The 17,565-nt window shown below is 35.0% G+C and overlaps 1 protein-coding gene across 1 annotated transcript in view; it reads right to left on the reverse strand.

Annotated features, from left to right (window-relative positions):
• Positions 1-17,565, reverse strand: part of CDH12 (cadherin 12) — a 348,244-nt gene that overhangs the window by 52,823 nt on the left and 277,856 nt on the right. Inside the window, exon 6 of the mRNA XM_024578513.3 lies at positions 6,367-6,554. Coding sequence (XP_024434281.2) covers positions 6,367-6,554 — 188 coding nt within the window. The remainder of the gene's footprint in view (positions 1-6,366; positions 6,555-17,565) is intronic.

The following is a 17,565-nucleotide window of genomic DNA, read 5'->3' on the forward strand; positions in this document are numbered from 1 at the left end:
CCTATTTTCTTCATTAGTTCATTCTGTTCATTAGATTCTTCTTACAGGTGAGATCATATGGTATTTGTCTCTCACTGACTGGCTTATTTCCTTAGCATAATGTTTTCCAGTTCCATCCACACTGTTGCAAAAGGCAGGGGTTCTTTCTTTCCACCGCATTGTATTGTATAAATGTGCCACAAGTTTCTCATCCACGCATTTACTTGTGGGCACTAAACGATCGAACAAAATCGAACCACAGGTATGGAAACATGGAATGGATTGAAAGTGACCGAAGGGTGGGGGGATAGTGGTGGATAGACGGGAGAGGGACTGACAAAGAACGTATAGGAACGACCCATGGACATGGACAACGGTGTGGGACCTCACCGGGGTGTGGGGGATGAATGGGCGAAGGAGGACAAAGTGGGAAAATTGGGACAACTGTAATAGAATAACAATAAAAATGATTTACAAAGAAAGAAAAAGAAAAAGTCTAGATTTCTAGGTCAGGTAACTGGAGAGGAGGTGGGACCTTGCCCAGGGAGGAGAGAGTATGAGCAGGGGCACTTTTGTTTAGAGTGGAGAGGAATTCAACTTTAGACAATTTGAAAAGACGTTGCAACAAACAGAATCATCTACAAGGCAGCAGACACCCCACATCAGTTATGTCAGTCTGGGGGCTAATTTACAATTGGTGAGACTGTTTAAGGAAGTTAGGTAGAAATTTTAAAAAGATGAAGACAAATCTTTATGGAAATAGGAACATATTATTTGCAGAAACAAATAATGAGTACTACTCATTTTTCTTTGAAATTACCCATGTCATACTGGCTAAAAATAGAAATATTTTAAACTTAAATTCAGCTGTATATTTGGCTACACATAAAAAGTTTTTCTTTTTTTTTTCATTTTTAATTAGGTTTTCAAAAGTTAACCACATGATGGTGCTCTGATCGCAAATCATTTAAACTCACTTCCTTGCCATTTAAGGTTACAAGAGAAAATGAATTTTAGTGACTAACAGAATACAAGGAAAAGATGTTTCCAATGGGACCAGTTGAGAACTTAGCCTATTTATTAATGAATCCTGGCGAGGAATAAGTGTTTTTATCTCTTATGTTTTTTAAGAAAAATAAAATAATTCTGGTTTGGATACAATGTGATCAGAGCTATGTTTATTAGAAAGGAAATAACAATGCCAAGCAATATCAAAATGTATAATAAGAATGTTTTTAGTTATAGAAAAGTTTGATTTATTTTAAAATAAATAGGAAATAATTTCAGCATTCTTTATTTTAAACATGATATCATTACTTATTAGTTCCCAATAGATATTTTTGTAAAAGTGATATAGAACTCTTTGATAAATTATATGATATTGAGTTGTTCTTTTCCATAATTTAAGTATTTGTGCCACTATTTAAATGCCTAAATTTCTTAATCCGTAACAAGAAAGCCACACTGCTTCAATAAATATTTATTTATTTCAGTCTTTGAACATTTTTAACTCATATAACTTCATAATTATTTAAATATACAATAAATATGTATTTATTCTCATTTATCCTATAGAAAAATATTGGCTAAAATATAGTAAACTTAGCTTTTCACTTAACAAAATTGTTGAATTTAAAACACTTTATTCTCTGATTTTAAATGCAGTCATCATATAATTTTTAGATGTGTCAAGAATGTTTTAAAGTTTTATTATTCTGATTTTGTTCACTTTTTTACTGTTATAATACTTAACATATATTGCACATTTTATTTGCTTATACTTTATTTAGTGCAATATGAGATAAATACAAAGAAAGACAATTTTTAACCAGTATCTTGTGCCTTGGAGAGATTTATAAAGATTCATGATGTTATTCTGAATTCAAAATGACACACTAAAATAGTATTCTGTCACAGTGCTCATACACTGAATTCAAGTTCTGCCTAAAAAATAAAATTAAAAAAATGCCTTTTATTATTCTCCGCTCATATAAACTTGACCATCATTTTTATCCACTTAGGTTCTTCCTATACAGAGAAAGAGGAGAAAGGGGGAAATAGCAATGAGAAAACAAGTAAAGAAAAAAAAAAAACAGGGACTAAAGGATAATGAAATACGTGCTTCAGAAAAATTCAAACATTTTAATTTATTATAAGTGAGCTAGAAAAGGAAAACTCTCTGCAAGCAAATGATATCATGCTCTAATGTTAACCAACCAATTAAAATGACTGATATTTAAAAAGCAACTACATTTTGAAATGTAGAATAGATATTTTTGAACTTTCTAAATGCATTTAGTATATTTAAGAATATAATCCCTATGTAAATATGGTTTTACATCAAATTCATTACAATGACACGTTTAGATATTGAAGGGAAAAGTTTCAAAAGGCCCTGACTGTTGTGGCTTAGTAGGTGAGGCATCATCCTGCAAACTGAAAGACTGCCCGTTCAATTCCCAGTCAGGGCACATGCCTGATTTGTGGGTTCAGTACCCCACTCACATTGATATTTCTTCCCCTGTCTTTTTCTTTCCTTTCCCACTTTCTAAAAATAAATAAATACAATCTTTTAAAAATTCCAGAAAAATAAATCCAGTTCTTCTAGAACACCTAATGATCAGTTCAAAATCAAGTTTTCTCAGAGCTTACTGAATATATGCATACACTGTTGCATCATCTAGTCTTCACTGGGAAGAAAAACCCCTCTATTTAAATAACTACAAACTAAAAGGTACAGGGAAGGATGTTCAACATCATTAATTATCAGGAAAATGCATATCAAAATCACAATAAGATATTACCTCATATTTGTTAGAAAAGCTATTATAAAAAACAAGAAGTGACAAGTGCCAGCAAGGTTGTGGAGAAAGGGGAACTCTTATGTATGGCTGGTAGGAATGTAAACTGGTGAGGCCACTGTGGAAAATATAATGGAGTTTCCTCAAAAAATAAAATAAAAATAGAACTATCATATGATCCAGCAATTCCACTTCTGGGTATTTATACAAAGAAAATGAAAACATTAACTTGAAAAGATATATGCACCCATATCTTCATTGCAGTATTATTTGAAGTAGCCAAGATGGGGAAACAACCTAAGTGTCCATTGCCAAATAAACAGATAAAAAGTGTGACATGTAAATCTATATCTATATCTATATATACACACATATACATACATATAGAGAGAAAGAGAGATAAATAGATCTAAACCTTACAATACTATTCAGCTATTAAATGATGGAATCTTACTATTTGTGACAATGTGAATGGAGCTTCATGGTAACATGCTTGGTGAAATAAGTTAGAGAAAGACAAATAAAGCATGGTAGTACTTATATGTGGAAGCATAAACAAAAAAATTAAGTCCATATTTAAAAGTTGCTAAGAGAGAGGGACTTTAACCAGATTTATTGTAGTGATCATCTCACAATATATTCAAATAACAAATCATTATGTTGCATACCTGAAAATAAAATAGTGTTGTATCTCTTCTTTTTTACATTTTTATTTAATGTATTTTTCTGTTACCATTAAGCTCTCTTATGCTCCCTCTGCCCTCAATCACCACACTGTTGTCCGTGTCCATGAGTCCTTTTTTTTTTTTTGGCTTGATTTTTCTATCCCCACCCTTACCCTCCACCCTTAGCTGCCACCCTGCTCTGTACCTTTGAGTCTGTCCCCATTTTCTCTGGTAGCTCAGTTTGTTCATAAGATTCCACATGTGAGTGAAATCATATGGTATTTGTCTTCCTCTAACTGGCTTGTTTCACTTTGCTTAATGTTCTCCAGGTCCATCTATACTATCACAAAGGATAAAATTTTCTTCTTTTTTATTGCTAAGTAGTATTCTATTTTTTAAATGTCCCATAGTTGTTTTATCCACTTAGCTACTGATGGACACTTGGGCCGCTTCCATAGCTTGGCAACTGTAAATAACACTGCAATGAACATAACGGTGCTTATGTTCCTTCAAACTAGTGTTTTGGGTTTCTTTGTATGTATTCCCAGAAGTGGGATTCCTGGGTCAAAAGACAGATCCATTTTTCATTTTTTTGAGGTATCGCCATACTGCTTTACACAGTGGTTAAAGTCTGCATCCCCACCAACAATGCGAAAGGGGAAGGGTTTCCCTTTTTCCACCTCCTCACCAGCACTTGTTGTATGTTGATTGATTGATGACAGCCATTCTGACAGCTGTGAGGTGAATATCAAACTGTATTGTAAGGCCATAGTAATCAAAACAACACGTTGCTGGCATAAAAACAGACACATAGATCAATGGAACAGAATAGTGAGCCCAGAAATAAACCCAGATCATTAAAGTTAATTCATATTCAAAAAAGGAAGCAAACACATACGATGGGCTACAGATAGTCTATTCAATAAATCACATTGGGAAAATTGAATAGATACATACAGAAAAATGAAATTATACCATCTTCTTACACCATATACAAGAATAAATTCAAAGTGGATTGATGACTTAAATATTAGACTTAAAACCATAAAAATCCTAGAAGAAAACATAGGCAGTAAATTCTCAGACATTGCTCATAGCCATATTTCATCTTATATATCTTCCCAGGCGAGGGAAACAAAAGAAAAACAAATGGGACTACATCGAACTAAAAAGGGTTTGCACAGCAAAGAAAACCATTAGCAAAATAAAAAGACAACCCACTGAATGGGAGAACACTTGTTTGCCAGTACATCTGATAAGGGGTTAATATCCAAAATTTATAAAGAATTTATAAAACTCAATACCAAAACCAAACAAACAATCCAATTACAAATGGGCAATTGACCTGAATAGACACTTCTCCAAAGAGAACATACAGATAGATGGCCCATAGTCATGAAAGGATGCTCAGTGTCACCAATCATCAGGGAAATGCAAATTAAAGCTATAATATCGCATCTCAATTGTATATCAACGAACAAAGTATATTCGTGTAAATTAACTTTGAGTTTTTAATAAACGCTATTCAGTTGGATGTTCTATTATTTTATCTTAATGAAATTATACTGCCACGTTTAAGCAAGGCATGTATCTTTCTGTGTATGTGTGTATACTACACCTGTACTCAATATAAAATACTCACCAGATATGGAGGTAGGTGATAGGTAAGTAGTAGATAATAAGCAATTTAAAATGTTGTCATAAAAATGTACTATTCAGTTATTTTTAGAGATTTAATATATAAAGTCTTTAGATGGCGATTTTCTTCCCCAACAGAATAGGTTAACAGATAGAACTTGTCTCTGGTGTTTTCTTATTTAGACGCTAAAACACATTACAACACTAAAAACAACTAACCAAATGCTTGGTGTAATTCACTGGATGGTCAGAATATTTACAAAAATCTGTTTTGCCTGTTCCTTTAAAATTGAGAGAGAATCTCACAATTTCTCACCACTGCCATTACCACAAAGGCCAGGATCCATATCTCCATCCCTGGTTTCCTGAACCATTTCTACAGTTTCCTAACTAGTCAATTTCTATTCTTACTTCTTAGTCATTATTCTGCTCAGAACTACCAGAGCCGCCTGGCTTTACAGGGTAGAGGTGATCTATACCTAAACCCCAGATGGCTTCCCAAATCATGATCTATTTGAAGACCTCGGCCAGGACTGCAAGGGTTTACATGATGGGCCCTTTCTCTGTATCTTTGATCTCATCCCTGGCTACAGACACCTTCCTTCACTGTACTTCTGGCGTCCTTGCTGAGTATGCTCTCATCTCAGAGATTTTGCAATTTCTGCTCAGTCTTTCTGGAGCACACATAATGCAGACACCACACGGCTCATCTCTTGCTTGCGTCAGTCTCTGCTGCAATTTCACCCTAACAGAGAGGCCCTTTCTGACCGCCTCACTGTGAGATACCCACCACCCTCCGCTTCACTTGTAACCCTTCACTCTGTTGATGTTTGTCTAACTTGAACTTAACACCGCTGACAGTGATTTTGAGTCTGTGCCTCACCCTCAGTTCTTTCAGTCCTCCAGTAGTAGAGCTTGCCCAAACCGGGATCCCTCCACTATGAAGTCACCGTTCACCAACAATGTGTGAGTCAGACATTCATATTCCCAGAAAAGTCATAAAGGGGGCAGGACCACGCCTTGTGGGGTTAGAGCTGACTTCTCCATCTTATTTTAAAATTAATTTTTCTCCTATATTTCTAACAATAAAAAATTAAAAATCTTCAAAATCATACCTGTATAATCACAGAATAAAAGTACCAGTGAGAGTGAATACTTCATAGTCAATTTGATCTTTTTTCTTTGAAATATTGTTACTTAAAAGAAAGTGAAAATTATTGTTATATTCAAGCTTTAGTCTTTACGTTCTTTAGTTATTATTGGGCAGTCCACTGTCTCTGTACCTTTTTCAATGTGATGATGCCTTCTTGTGTGTCCTGATCCGTGACAATATCAAACAAATTTCCCCCATCTCCTGGAACAATATTGTATTCGATTTCTGCATTTTGTCCAAAATCAGGATCCACAGCTCTTATTCTTCCAATAGCTGAGCCAATTGGAGAAGATTCAGGAACTTTCAGATGGAAGATGCCTGATGGGACATAAATAATTTGTGTTGACAGTGGAGTTAGTAAGATATATAATAAGATTACTAGGTTGGAAAAATATAGCCTATAGAATGTAAGTCAAATTTAAAACATATTTGTGAAAAATCAGAAGGCACTATACTGTCAAGATAAGGATTATGATTTTCTAGAATTTCAATTGGGCACCATAGATAGTAGAGTGTGTTAAATTAAAATTACTGGGAGGAAATATTTTACATATTCACAGCATCAAAGTGTACCTAATATCAATAAAAATATCTGTGAAATAGATTGATATTGATACAACAGAATGCAGTATATAAAACATAGATAAAAATTCATAATTAGGTGATGCATACATGTAAAAGATAGATATCTAAATATTGATAGAAAGTTAAGATTATGTTCACTAAAATAAATGATATAAAAATAATATAAATATAAAAATAAATTGACTATTTACTCAATTAGAACAAATCATTAAACTAGAAATGCTCTGTGAAACGATTATATGTACAGGTAACCAAAACTTTAATTCATGATGAAATTAAGTCCAGTAGATTATAGATTAATATTCAACATGTGTTTTGTAAATTTGTACTGGATACCCTGCTAGTCACTTTTAAACACTTTTAAAATTAGAATATAAAGTTCTAACTCCCATTTTTAACATAAAAAAATTAAATGCTTAATTTTTACCACCAGGTGGAGCACGTACATTACTATGACTTTCATATTGAGTCAGAAAAGCCTAGAAAAATCCTTGTCTATATAAAATGTAGCAGAATCATTTAAAAAGTTATAATATCCCACAAAAATTAAAATAAGTACATTGTTTGAAAGAATTTTCAAAACATTGTACGGTTTATATATACCTTACAAATTATTGTAAGAAAAATATATAGTATTAGCTATTTTACTGACATGTCATCAAAGAAGATATTAAGGAATTAAATAGCAACCTGTTCAAATCAAAACAAGGAAAGCAAGAAAATGGGACGACATAAAAGTGCAAAGGCAAAACTAAATACAAAAATACAAAGTTTATATTTTGATACTGGCTCTTTAGTTTAGATGTCTATTAATGGATTTTGGATTACATTTCCCATGAGTAAAAGCAACCAAGGTAATTAATTTGTTTTGGACTTTTAGTTACATGAATAAAAATTAAATTAGGAAGTCTTTAATAGGTTTTTGAGTGAAGTTTATTTAACAAACTACACATTGCGATATAACATATATTGGCTTCAAGAAGCATGAGAAAAAACATCAATCATTTTATGGAGATTCTGCCAAATAGATTTCTTTCTTACCAATTATTTTTAGAGGGCTTATGTTTTTTTCACAATCACTTCCAACATTAATTTAATGAAACCTGGTAGCCATTAAATTTTGCCATGTGCTCTGCCCCTTCCTCTCAGAAGATATTCACCATTTGTTCTTAAAATGTTAAAATTAGCCTTATTTACATCCAACAGACATTACCTCAATAACACATGTAATATATTTACTTTCAAGAGAGCTAAATATTTACCTAAAGCTTGCTTGGTTTCATGTAAAAGATAGAAAGTACGTTTTACAGTGGTATGAGATACTTGTTTAATTAATTGATTTAATAGTTAGTTCATAGTATATCTGCTTTTGGAGGAGATATGAAGAAAAAATTTAAGAAACAAACAAATAAATATAGATAGATAAAAAGTATTCCAAGGGGCAATAATGAAATGTTGTTATAGATACTATAAAATAATTTTGGTTTAAGAAGTCATATTAACCAAACTATCAGCTTCTCGTAGGCTAGAATTATATTTCATTAGGTTTTATTCTTTAAACACTTCATACCGTGATATCATATAGATATGCTCACTATTTGAAGGCTAAAGCAGGGTCTGATATTGAGGCAACCAGAGCAAAGAGAAAGAATGAAATTGTAAGTTATATTTCACCTTGTCAAGAAGAAGACTAAAGGTAGGTATTTGAAAGGAGTTTGTCTGAGTTCAGATGGTCATGACTACAAAGTGGGACCGAATGTGACTTCCACAACCAGCTTTCCACAGACTCTCGTTGTTTCCCACTAGCCACATCAGGTCCCGACCCTACTGAAGCACTTCCGATTTATTAGCAAATATGAGGATGTCTGATTCCTGTTTCGTGTTCCAAGAATGTGTGTGTGTGACACTTATTTAAAGTTACACTAAACTTCTCAGGGACAAATTGCCCACCCCCCAAAAAAAATAGACAAGGCATAGATATCTGAGCTGTTATTATTTTCCTTTCTTCTTCCTTTCTTCATATATATTACATAGAAGTATGATTGATCAGAAATGTTCCCACATCCTTTGCCTCTCAGTTTGTGATGGTCATAAAGAACCTGAACAAACACTAATAACCTTGAATGTACAGTAGATTGGTCATGGTCCAATCTCAAGGTACATTATAATTGTTAGGGAAAGTCTTGAATTTTTCCTAATAAAATTAAGCAATGGAGGTCTGTGTTGAATAATCTACCGTGACTTGTCCTCTAACAGTGTGTAGTTAGGAAGCTATGACAAAATAATTATCAAAGACAGAGCTGGCAGATAGAGACTCGAGAAAGAGCTCTCAAGCCCAATGGATTCCAGATTTCACACACGACCAGCAGTGCCAGGGGGGCGGGGATAATGGTGGTGCCCCCCTGGGGTGGGGTGTGGGTGCAGGTGTTGAATGCAATCTTTAGTAAAATATGGCCATCTCACTTTCAAAAATCTGGATATTTCTGCTTATTCTTTGGGATCTAGGGAATGACTTCAAGTTACATATTAGGTTTATGACTTAGCTTTCCACTTGAATATTTTAAAGCAAAAATAAAATAATCAAAACTCAAGGGAAATAATCTGGCCTGGTGTCATCATTGAGGAATTAAGATTAGTGGAGGTGACGAGTGCTGCCAAAACTGAGACCCTCCAAGGTCAGGAGCACTTTGAAAACTCCAAAAGCAACAGGAGAACATCAGATAACACACACTATAGACAAAGGCTTCCCCTCTTTTCAAGACAATATGCTGAAGTATGAGTATTATGAGCTACAAAAGCACATTGTGTATGGCCAATAGCAGTGAATGTGAAGACACCAATTCCTTGTACTCTATCAGTATACATCGAATAGCAGTTTTTAAGGGTTAAAAAGTTGTGAGTATAAAATATGCCTAAAAATTCATAATTATCTAATGGCATTGAAAAACTTATGATAAATTGAAATAGTAGCACTGTCCAAAACTTTTTGACTCAATAGTATTCCAATAACCTGCTCTACCAAAATTAAGATGTGATAGAAGTTAAACAGGGATTCACTACCGACATCTGTTTTATGCACTGAGGTTTTCGTGTACATAAGACGCCTATATAGAGAATGCTGAATTTTCTGTTCTTTACCCAGCAGAAATACATTTTAGTAAGGCAGAAGACACATTTATTAAGATAAGAATTTTTCAGTAAAATATTGTAGTTGGTAATAAAGTCTACAGAATATAGAACAAGTCAGAGAAACTCCGCATTAGTCATGTCAGATTGTTTAAGTTCTGTCATTTTATTTCCAATGAGTTGACATTTTATCACTTCTAGAAACTCAACAGCAATAAAGTTGGGGTCATTGTGATTAATTCAAAACTGAAGCAATCTTCAGCTCTGCCAAAGTTAGATCACTCATGATGTACGATGTAATTACATTGCCAACATCTTCTAGGCGCCCTACTTCTGACGCGTATGAAACATCTTAATGGCACTACCTGTACGACACAGATTAGGAAATAAAACAGGTGACAAGAAATTGTTCCCAGAGTCAATCAAAACACACACTTACATATTCATCGAATATGCATGCTATGCTGAACAGAAATAACCAGGTTCTCATGGAAAAGGAGAAAATTGCAGATAGTAAAGTGGAATTTTAGTGAGCAAATTCTATAACTTCTTACAAATTACAGTCCTTGTTAATTCAAAGTAAAAGTATCAGTTACTCAGTTGTAGATTGAGTAAATATCCTCTCAGTAACTATGCTGTTCAAAAAAATTACAGTTGATTATGACTCACGGGGTGTCTGTCAAGGGCGTTTATTGACACTCAAGGACAAAAGTTACACAATATATTTCCTTTCATTTTTCTTTGAATAAATTCTCAAATGTTGATAACAACACCAAAGGAGATATATTTACTTAACAAAATGCAAATTAATGTTATATTAATAATTTCTTAGAAAGATAGATTTATAGATATAATCTTTAAAGATTATAGAATCTAAAAGCATATTAAGTAAATAAATGAATTATACAATACTGTACAAACATTCAGTGATGAGAATAGCAAATAAAAAGATAATCTATGACAAATTCTTGTTCGACATACATTTTATTTTATGCTTATATAGTAATAACTAATCTAAGGTTACTCAAAAACCATATATGAAAAGTCAACATTCATCTGTACCTAAAACTTATCTATAAGACAAGAAACTAATTTGGAGGTAAATTAATATTTAAAAATACTAGTGTGGAAGGAAAGGGGCCACATGGGAAACCTGACAAGCTCAGGGGAGGCCTGCATGGTGGCCTTACAGACTCAGACCTAAAGAACCACATAGGATGGTCTAAAATGAAAACTTCCTAAATAAAAGCAGAACATAGCAGGTAGCCATGCCCTAGATGGGTATTTTTCCCTCACAAAGGTGAGTGTACCTTAACTGAGCCTCTCTGGTGCCTTTCTGCATCTATTATAACACGCCTTTGGAACGTCAAATTTCCTTTTTCTGGACCCCTCAAAGCACAGGCACTGCACCGGGGGAAGGCCACAAATCTTCTCATGTGTTATTATCATGTTAATTGTTGACTATTAACTACCCTGTATCCACCTGTGTAAATGTGTATATCATTTTACTGTTGGGAACCGCCCTGCCTGGTTTCAGGAGCTGTAAACCCCCATGGCTAAGGCCGAGTCAGAGACCTTGGGACCATAAGCCACTAAGGAGACAAAGCTTATCTCCCTGGCATGGATGCTGCCTCTGCCCACTTTACTTCATCCTGCTTGGCCCTGAGTCTGAACAGTTAGCCAATGAAGGGTGAGATTCCTAAAGGGAGGGATGACCTAAGACAGGCATGGTCACGAAAAAGGCCCACAGGGAAGGACTCGGGGGACTATAGAAAAAGGGGGTGATGGACCCTTGCCCTTTGGCCTTGACATAGTCTGAGTCCTCATTCTGTCTGCAAGAAGTCTCCTAATCTCTTGACTGCCTTACTTCCCCTGCCTAATTTAAGCCTGAAACAATGCCAGAGGTGGGTGTTGCCCTGTGCTGGAAAGGGCAGGTTCCCTGGGGAGATCAGGCCTAAGAAAGAATGCATAAAATCCTGTGAAACCTGCTTTGCTAATACCCTCAATTTAAATGATAAGGGTCCAAGCCTGAAATGAGTTTGTTTCCCAAAGTCTTAGAGCCCTTTAGCTAACTGACCCTGACTCAGAATAAGCCCTCAGAGTTCTTTGCTTGTTATCTGTTGTTTGATCCTTACTGCCTGACAATGACTGATGAGCTTTACCTGTGTTCCTGTGCAAATTGAGCCCAATAAAAGCCCATTGAGGAAAAGGCTCTTGGCCCTTCTCGTTTGAGAGATCGGCCACCTTTCCTCCCCAAGCAGATCCTGTCTTATTAGACTTATTCTCATCTGTGGCAGCCAGGGGGGCCCTGAGGGTGGAGCTCCCCTACAATTTTACTTTTTATTCATTCTTAGATATTTCTTCACTTTGCTCTCTCCCGCCTCCCTCGCCTCTCATCAATGGATTTTTTATAAGCCCGTTATGCCTCCTCTTTTGCTTGTAATGTGTAAAATAAAGAGCCAACCTGCCATTCTCAGGAGCATTTCTCAGTCTGTTGAGATTTAGCTTCCAGCATGTTTTCTCAGTTTGGCTTAGATAAACTTACAAAAATTCTCTACAGGTTTGAATGGTTCTTATGAGGACAGTAGAGAGCTAGAAGTACTGGAAGGTTTAATTAAAATTTATTTTAAATGATTAAGAATGTTAAACATTTTTAAGAACTTGAAAACCTATTCCAAGGCCACCTAAATAAACAAGCATAGTACTACTTACGTTTAAACTTTAGAAAATAAATGCATATGACTACAAACTGTTGATTCAGTGATTGAATTCAGACATTAACTGGTTTAAATAGTCATTCTCTATGTTTGCACATGTGTACCTAAGATTTACCTCCATGTTTGAATGTGTGTGCCTGAGATTTATATTTGTTTAACTACTTAAACAAATATAACAGCACATGAAATGATTTCACCTTGTCTTTAAAAAAAAAAACTAATAAGGAAATGAAAGCAAAAAAAGTGTTTGCATGAGTAAAAAGGAACTTTGTCTAAAAGGTATACCAGTTATAGCCTGTTATTAGCTCTATGTCTTTAGCAAAATATTTAATCTCTCTATTCCTAATCAGTAAAATTGGGATAATAATAACAAATAAGTATAATTATATTATCATAATTTTATTGTCATACCTATCTGTCTTGTGGATTTGTTTGAAAAACCACATACAATAGTGCTTTAGACTGAGTAATATCTATTATTACTAGTTATTTTAAAATAGTATTTTTGTAGATAATACTTTATATCTATATTATAATATTTTCCTATTGAAATGGCAATAATCAACAAGAAACTGCCCACAGAGGCCTGGAGATGAAGCAAAGGGAGGTGTTAGAAAGTTCTGAAAAACCACGCTAATTTTAACTGAAACATTTTCCCTTATCTTGAAAATTGAAGGATTCAGGAATAAAAATATTTTGGTGGTTAAAGAACATCTTATGCCCTCTATTTTCCTAAAAGTCTGAAGCTTTGTGTGTTTTCAATAAGCCCAAATTAAAGTCATAGAAAAGTAGTTCACAACCTCTTTACAAAGCTGGGTTCAGGCTGTATTTTATTCAAGCATACTGAACATAGAGGGAATGGAATTTCTCAGTAAAGACAGAGAACTCCACTTCTGCTCAGTCCTAGAAAGAATATAAGATGAACAAATTTTGGAAGTGCCACATTTTACACCAAGAGTTTTACTGTTGTGGGTAAATCACTTCACCTTTATAAAAGTTATAATTGCTCCATCTAGGTTTTAATTAACCATATACATGAATATGAATTGCCATGCCCATGATATCCAGCATATTAATGGATTAAGTTCTATAAATTCTATTTAATGATAGCAATATTTCTTTTCTTAGAGAAATGAGAAATTATATCTTCCAAACTTTTTTAGTTCTGACTTGCCAAACAGGACAGAAAATTTAAGGCTAGATATTGCCTTTTCCTTTTTAAATTCTTTGGATAGGAGATTAATTGTTACATCTTCCAATACCTTAGATTATTAATGTTTGATTCAACTATAATTTTTAATGGCTTCCTTATTGGAATGATGAAGAAAAAAAATAAAATAAAACTGTGTTTATTCTGAGGGCATTTTCATCTAGTGGAGGGGGGATGTGATTTATACAAAGTAATACATTTCTTCGGTCTTCTTCAGTTCCTGTTTCTGGCTCAGTGTTCCTAAAACACCATAAAAGCTACAAAGGCTTCTTTTGTTATGTTAGTAAGGTGACTTTTGGGTCATGCTTAAGGATGAGGGCTGCTTGCAAAGAGACCCAACCTTTTGATTAAAAGGAAGTGGTCCAGGGGAAGGTGTCGGGAGTGGTGCCCCATACCTTGTCCTAGAGTTGTATCTTTCTCAGTGACCTGGTGGTCTAGTGAATAAATGTGTATGTGACTCCTGTAAACCACTTAGCACTTTAATGGAACTAAAGGAAGGGGTTGTGGGAACCTCTGATTTATAGCCAGTGTCTCAGAAGCAAAGATGACCTGGGCTTCTGACTGGTGCCTGAAGTGGAAGAACCGTGTCTTGTAGCACTCACCCCGCATGCTGTGCAGTCTGATGCTATCTCTGGGTAGGTAATGTTAGAGGAGAGTTAAATTATAGGGTACCCCGCTGGTGTCCAGAGAATTGCTTTTTGGAAGGGGAAACTCCCCATCCTCCAATGCTATATTGGAACTGGGTCCAGGAACAAAAACTAAAGTAGACATTAATTAAATAATCACAGAAACAAAGTAAAATTGCAAAGTAACATCAGTGCTATTAAGGGAAGTTACACAAGTCTGTTCACTGTTTAGGACGTTTAAGCTGAGAATCTGAGCTGAGTCAACCAGGCAACATCGGATCTGTAATGTCAGCTAGTAGCTTTGCCAACTTTCCAAAGAGAAGCAACCATATGACAAAATCAATTACCATAATCTTCTGCCTTTCCATTTTTTGTTCAATTACTCTGACTATAACCTATCAACTTTAATAGTTGATATTGATGCAACATAAATATATTTATAATATAGAGCAAATACCAGTTTTATTATCAAACTTAAATTACTTTACCATTAATTGGTATCAGTATCTACCTCTCCACATCCAACAATCAATTATCATTTCCCTGCCTTCTTTCCTCATCCCACCAAAATACATGGTTTATCATTTCAATAGCATATATAACCTCTGGCTTGTATATCTTGCCCGTGTACTTCTCTTGTTGCCATGTGGCAAACTCAACCACTGATACTAGTTATCTTCCTTCTCAAGAAGGAGGTGAGGTTGACTGACAAAAACCAAAGACAAGCAGGCAGTTGGATATCACTATAAATTTTGACCTCTAACCTCACATGCACCTTTGAGAGTGGCTCCAACCATGCAAACTAGTGAAGGTAACCATTTTCCATGGCTTTTATAATTTTTTTTTTAGATTTTAGTTATTTATTTTTAGAAGGGGGAGGGAGAGAAACATCAAGTGTGGTTGCTTTTTGCTCATCCCTGCTGGGGACCTGACCAACAACCCATGTATGTGCCCTGACTGGAAATCAAACCAGTGACCCTTTGGTTTGCCGGCCGGCACTCAATCCACTGAGACACACCAACCAGGACCATTCTCCATGACTTCTAAAGTGATCAACTCTTCACAAATCTCTGCTTTACAATTTTTTACTATTCATTTTTCTTTCTTATTTCATATTTGACATGAAAATATATCACAAAGGAGATAGCTCAGCTTCCTGAACCTTCAAACCATATCACATGCGTTACTGTTAGTTTAAAAAAGCACAACATGCAAGATGTAATAAAAATGTGTTTTTTCTTTGTCTCCTACCATCCTTTAGACTTTCTTTAGTGAGGGTGAGCTTTATCTTTTCCGCTCATTGTTAAGTAATAAACAGTCCAATGTTCAATTTAATCCCCCAAATCCAAGTTTAGAAATCAGGAATTTCCAGTATATTAATCGGCATATCAACCCTCATATAAAATGAAGACTTCTCCTGTCTAACACCTGCCTTCAAGCCAAACAGAGCCAATAAGAGATGAAACTTCAAATCAGAATATGGATCATGGGGCAGGCTTTCCTCTGTCTCATCTACTTGCTAAGCGTGTTTTCATCTCACCACAGGAGGCAGCAAAGCTAGGGTACTGGATTTTTCTTGCTTGCGTGGATAGTTTTTGCCTCTCTTGGATTGATTCTGGTGGGACTTTTGGGGGCTCTTGGAAGCATCTACTGCAGACCTATGCAAAGGCGTTGCCTCTGCTTTGAGGTACCATTCTCCTTGGTCTCTTCATCTCCAGAAAATCTGTTCCCCACCGAGGAAAACCTCTTTGGCAGGACTGTGGGCTGGTTTTCCTTTTTGTTACACATTTCTAACTCCTCCTTTTTTTGTTGTCTATCATTACTTTTCCAAACAAAACTTATTCTTCTACCTTGCTTTTTTTTCAACACACTTTAATGTTATTAAGCATGAGACAGGCATCATTCCGTGGATGGTACCCATGTTTGGGGGAAATGTATTGGACTTTATGATTGGTCCTCATTGAAGAGAACACTTCCTTCAACAGACATGAGCGGGAGAGAAAGGCAACCCTAATGCTTACTTTCATTAGATGAAGACTCAGCATGGCTTCTCCAAAGAAATCTTTCACATAAATTTTCCCTTCCACTCTAAACTCTATAAAAATTATTTTAAAAGGATACTCATAGTCTTCTTGTGATTAAAGCTTTCAAGAGTCTAAAATGCATCCTGACATTTCCATTGAAAATTTTAAATTTTGTTCTGGAACCATACTTGGCTGTGTGGTATCCAATTTATCTTAGCTTCCAGTGGAAACTTCAACATTAATCTATTGTTATATCTGTAAACCTTCTCCCTCCTTTTCTCCAGTTTCAGCTGAGGTGACCTTTTTCTCTGTTTCATCTTATTAAACTCCAGCCATTTGTAAGTATTTTACTACTCATTGAAGAGTCTCTCTTTTCTGCATTTGATACTTTCTTCTCAATTAAATTATCCCCAAGAACTTTCAAATTGCTCATGATGGATTATATTTGAAAAATGTTTCCTTGTCCACAAATCTGATTCTAGCTAGCGTCTTAATTTTCTTTTCATTTTCCAACTGAACTTCTCAAAATTATCAGTTCCTACCTTATATTCCTACCTTATAATCACTCTACAAAGAGCTTTAATCTGGAATTTGTACTCACCACTCTATTAAAAATGTCCCCCTGACATGTCCATAACATATTTGTCTTAAATCCAGTGAGAACTTAATTTTCTTCAATGTATTATAAGCGGCATTGAACACTCTTATCTATCCCATCTTTCCTGAAGCACATTTCTTCTTAAAATCTGTGACACTCTATTTCTCTGATTTTCTTCCAACTCACACCTTCCTTCTTCTTAGCTTCCTTTGTTGGTGTTCTCAAAAAGCATCTGTATAATTCTCAAATTTGGCTACATATTGACATAATGCTGAAAGTTAAAAAAAATAGAAAGGCTGCCCAGTGGATTCTAATTTAATTGTTCTAAGTTTAAACATGAACAGAAGGCTTGACTAAACTTCCCTTTGTTCTTTAAAATCATGATCAAGATCCCTTACCTCAGGCCAGCTTCCTCCACACATTCTTCTTCTTAAGAATTCCAT

Source organism: Desmodus rotundus, chromosome 1, assembly GCF_022682495.2.
Source record: "Desmodus rotundus isolate HL8 chromosome 1, HLdesRot8A.1, whole genome shotgun sequence".
In the NCBI taxonomy this organism is placed as follows: domain Eukaryota; kingdom Metazoa; phylum Chordata; class Mammalia; order Chiroptera; family Phyllostomidae; genus Desmodus; species Desmodus rotundus.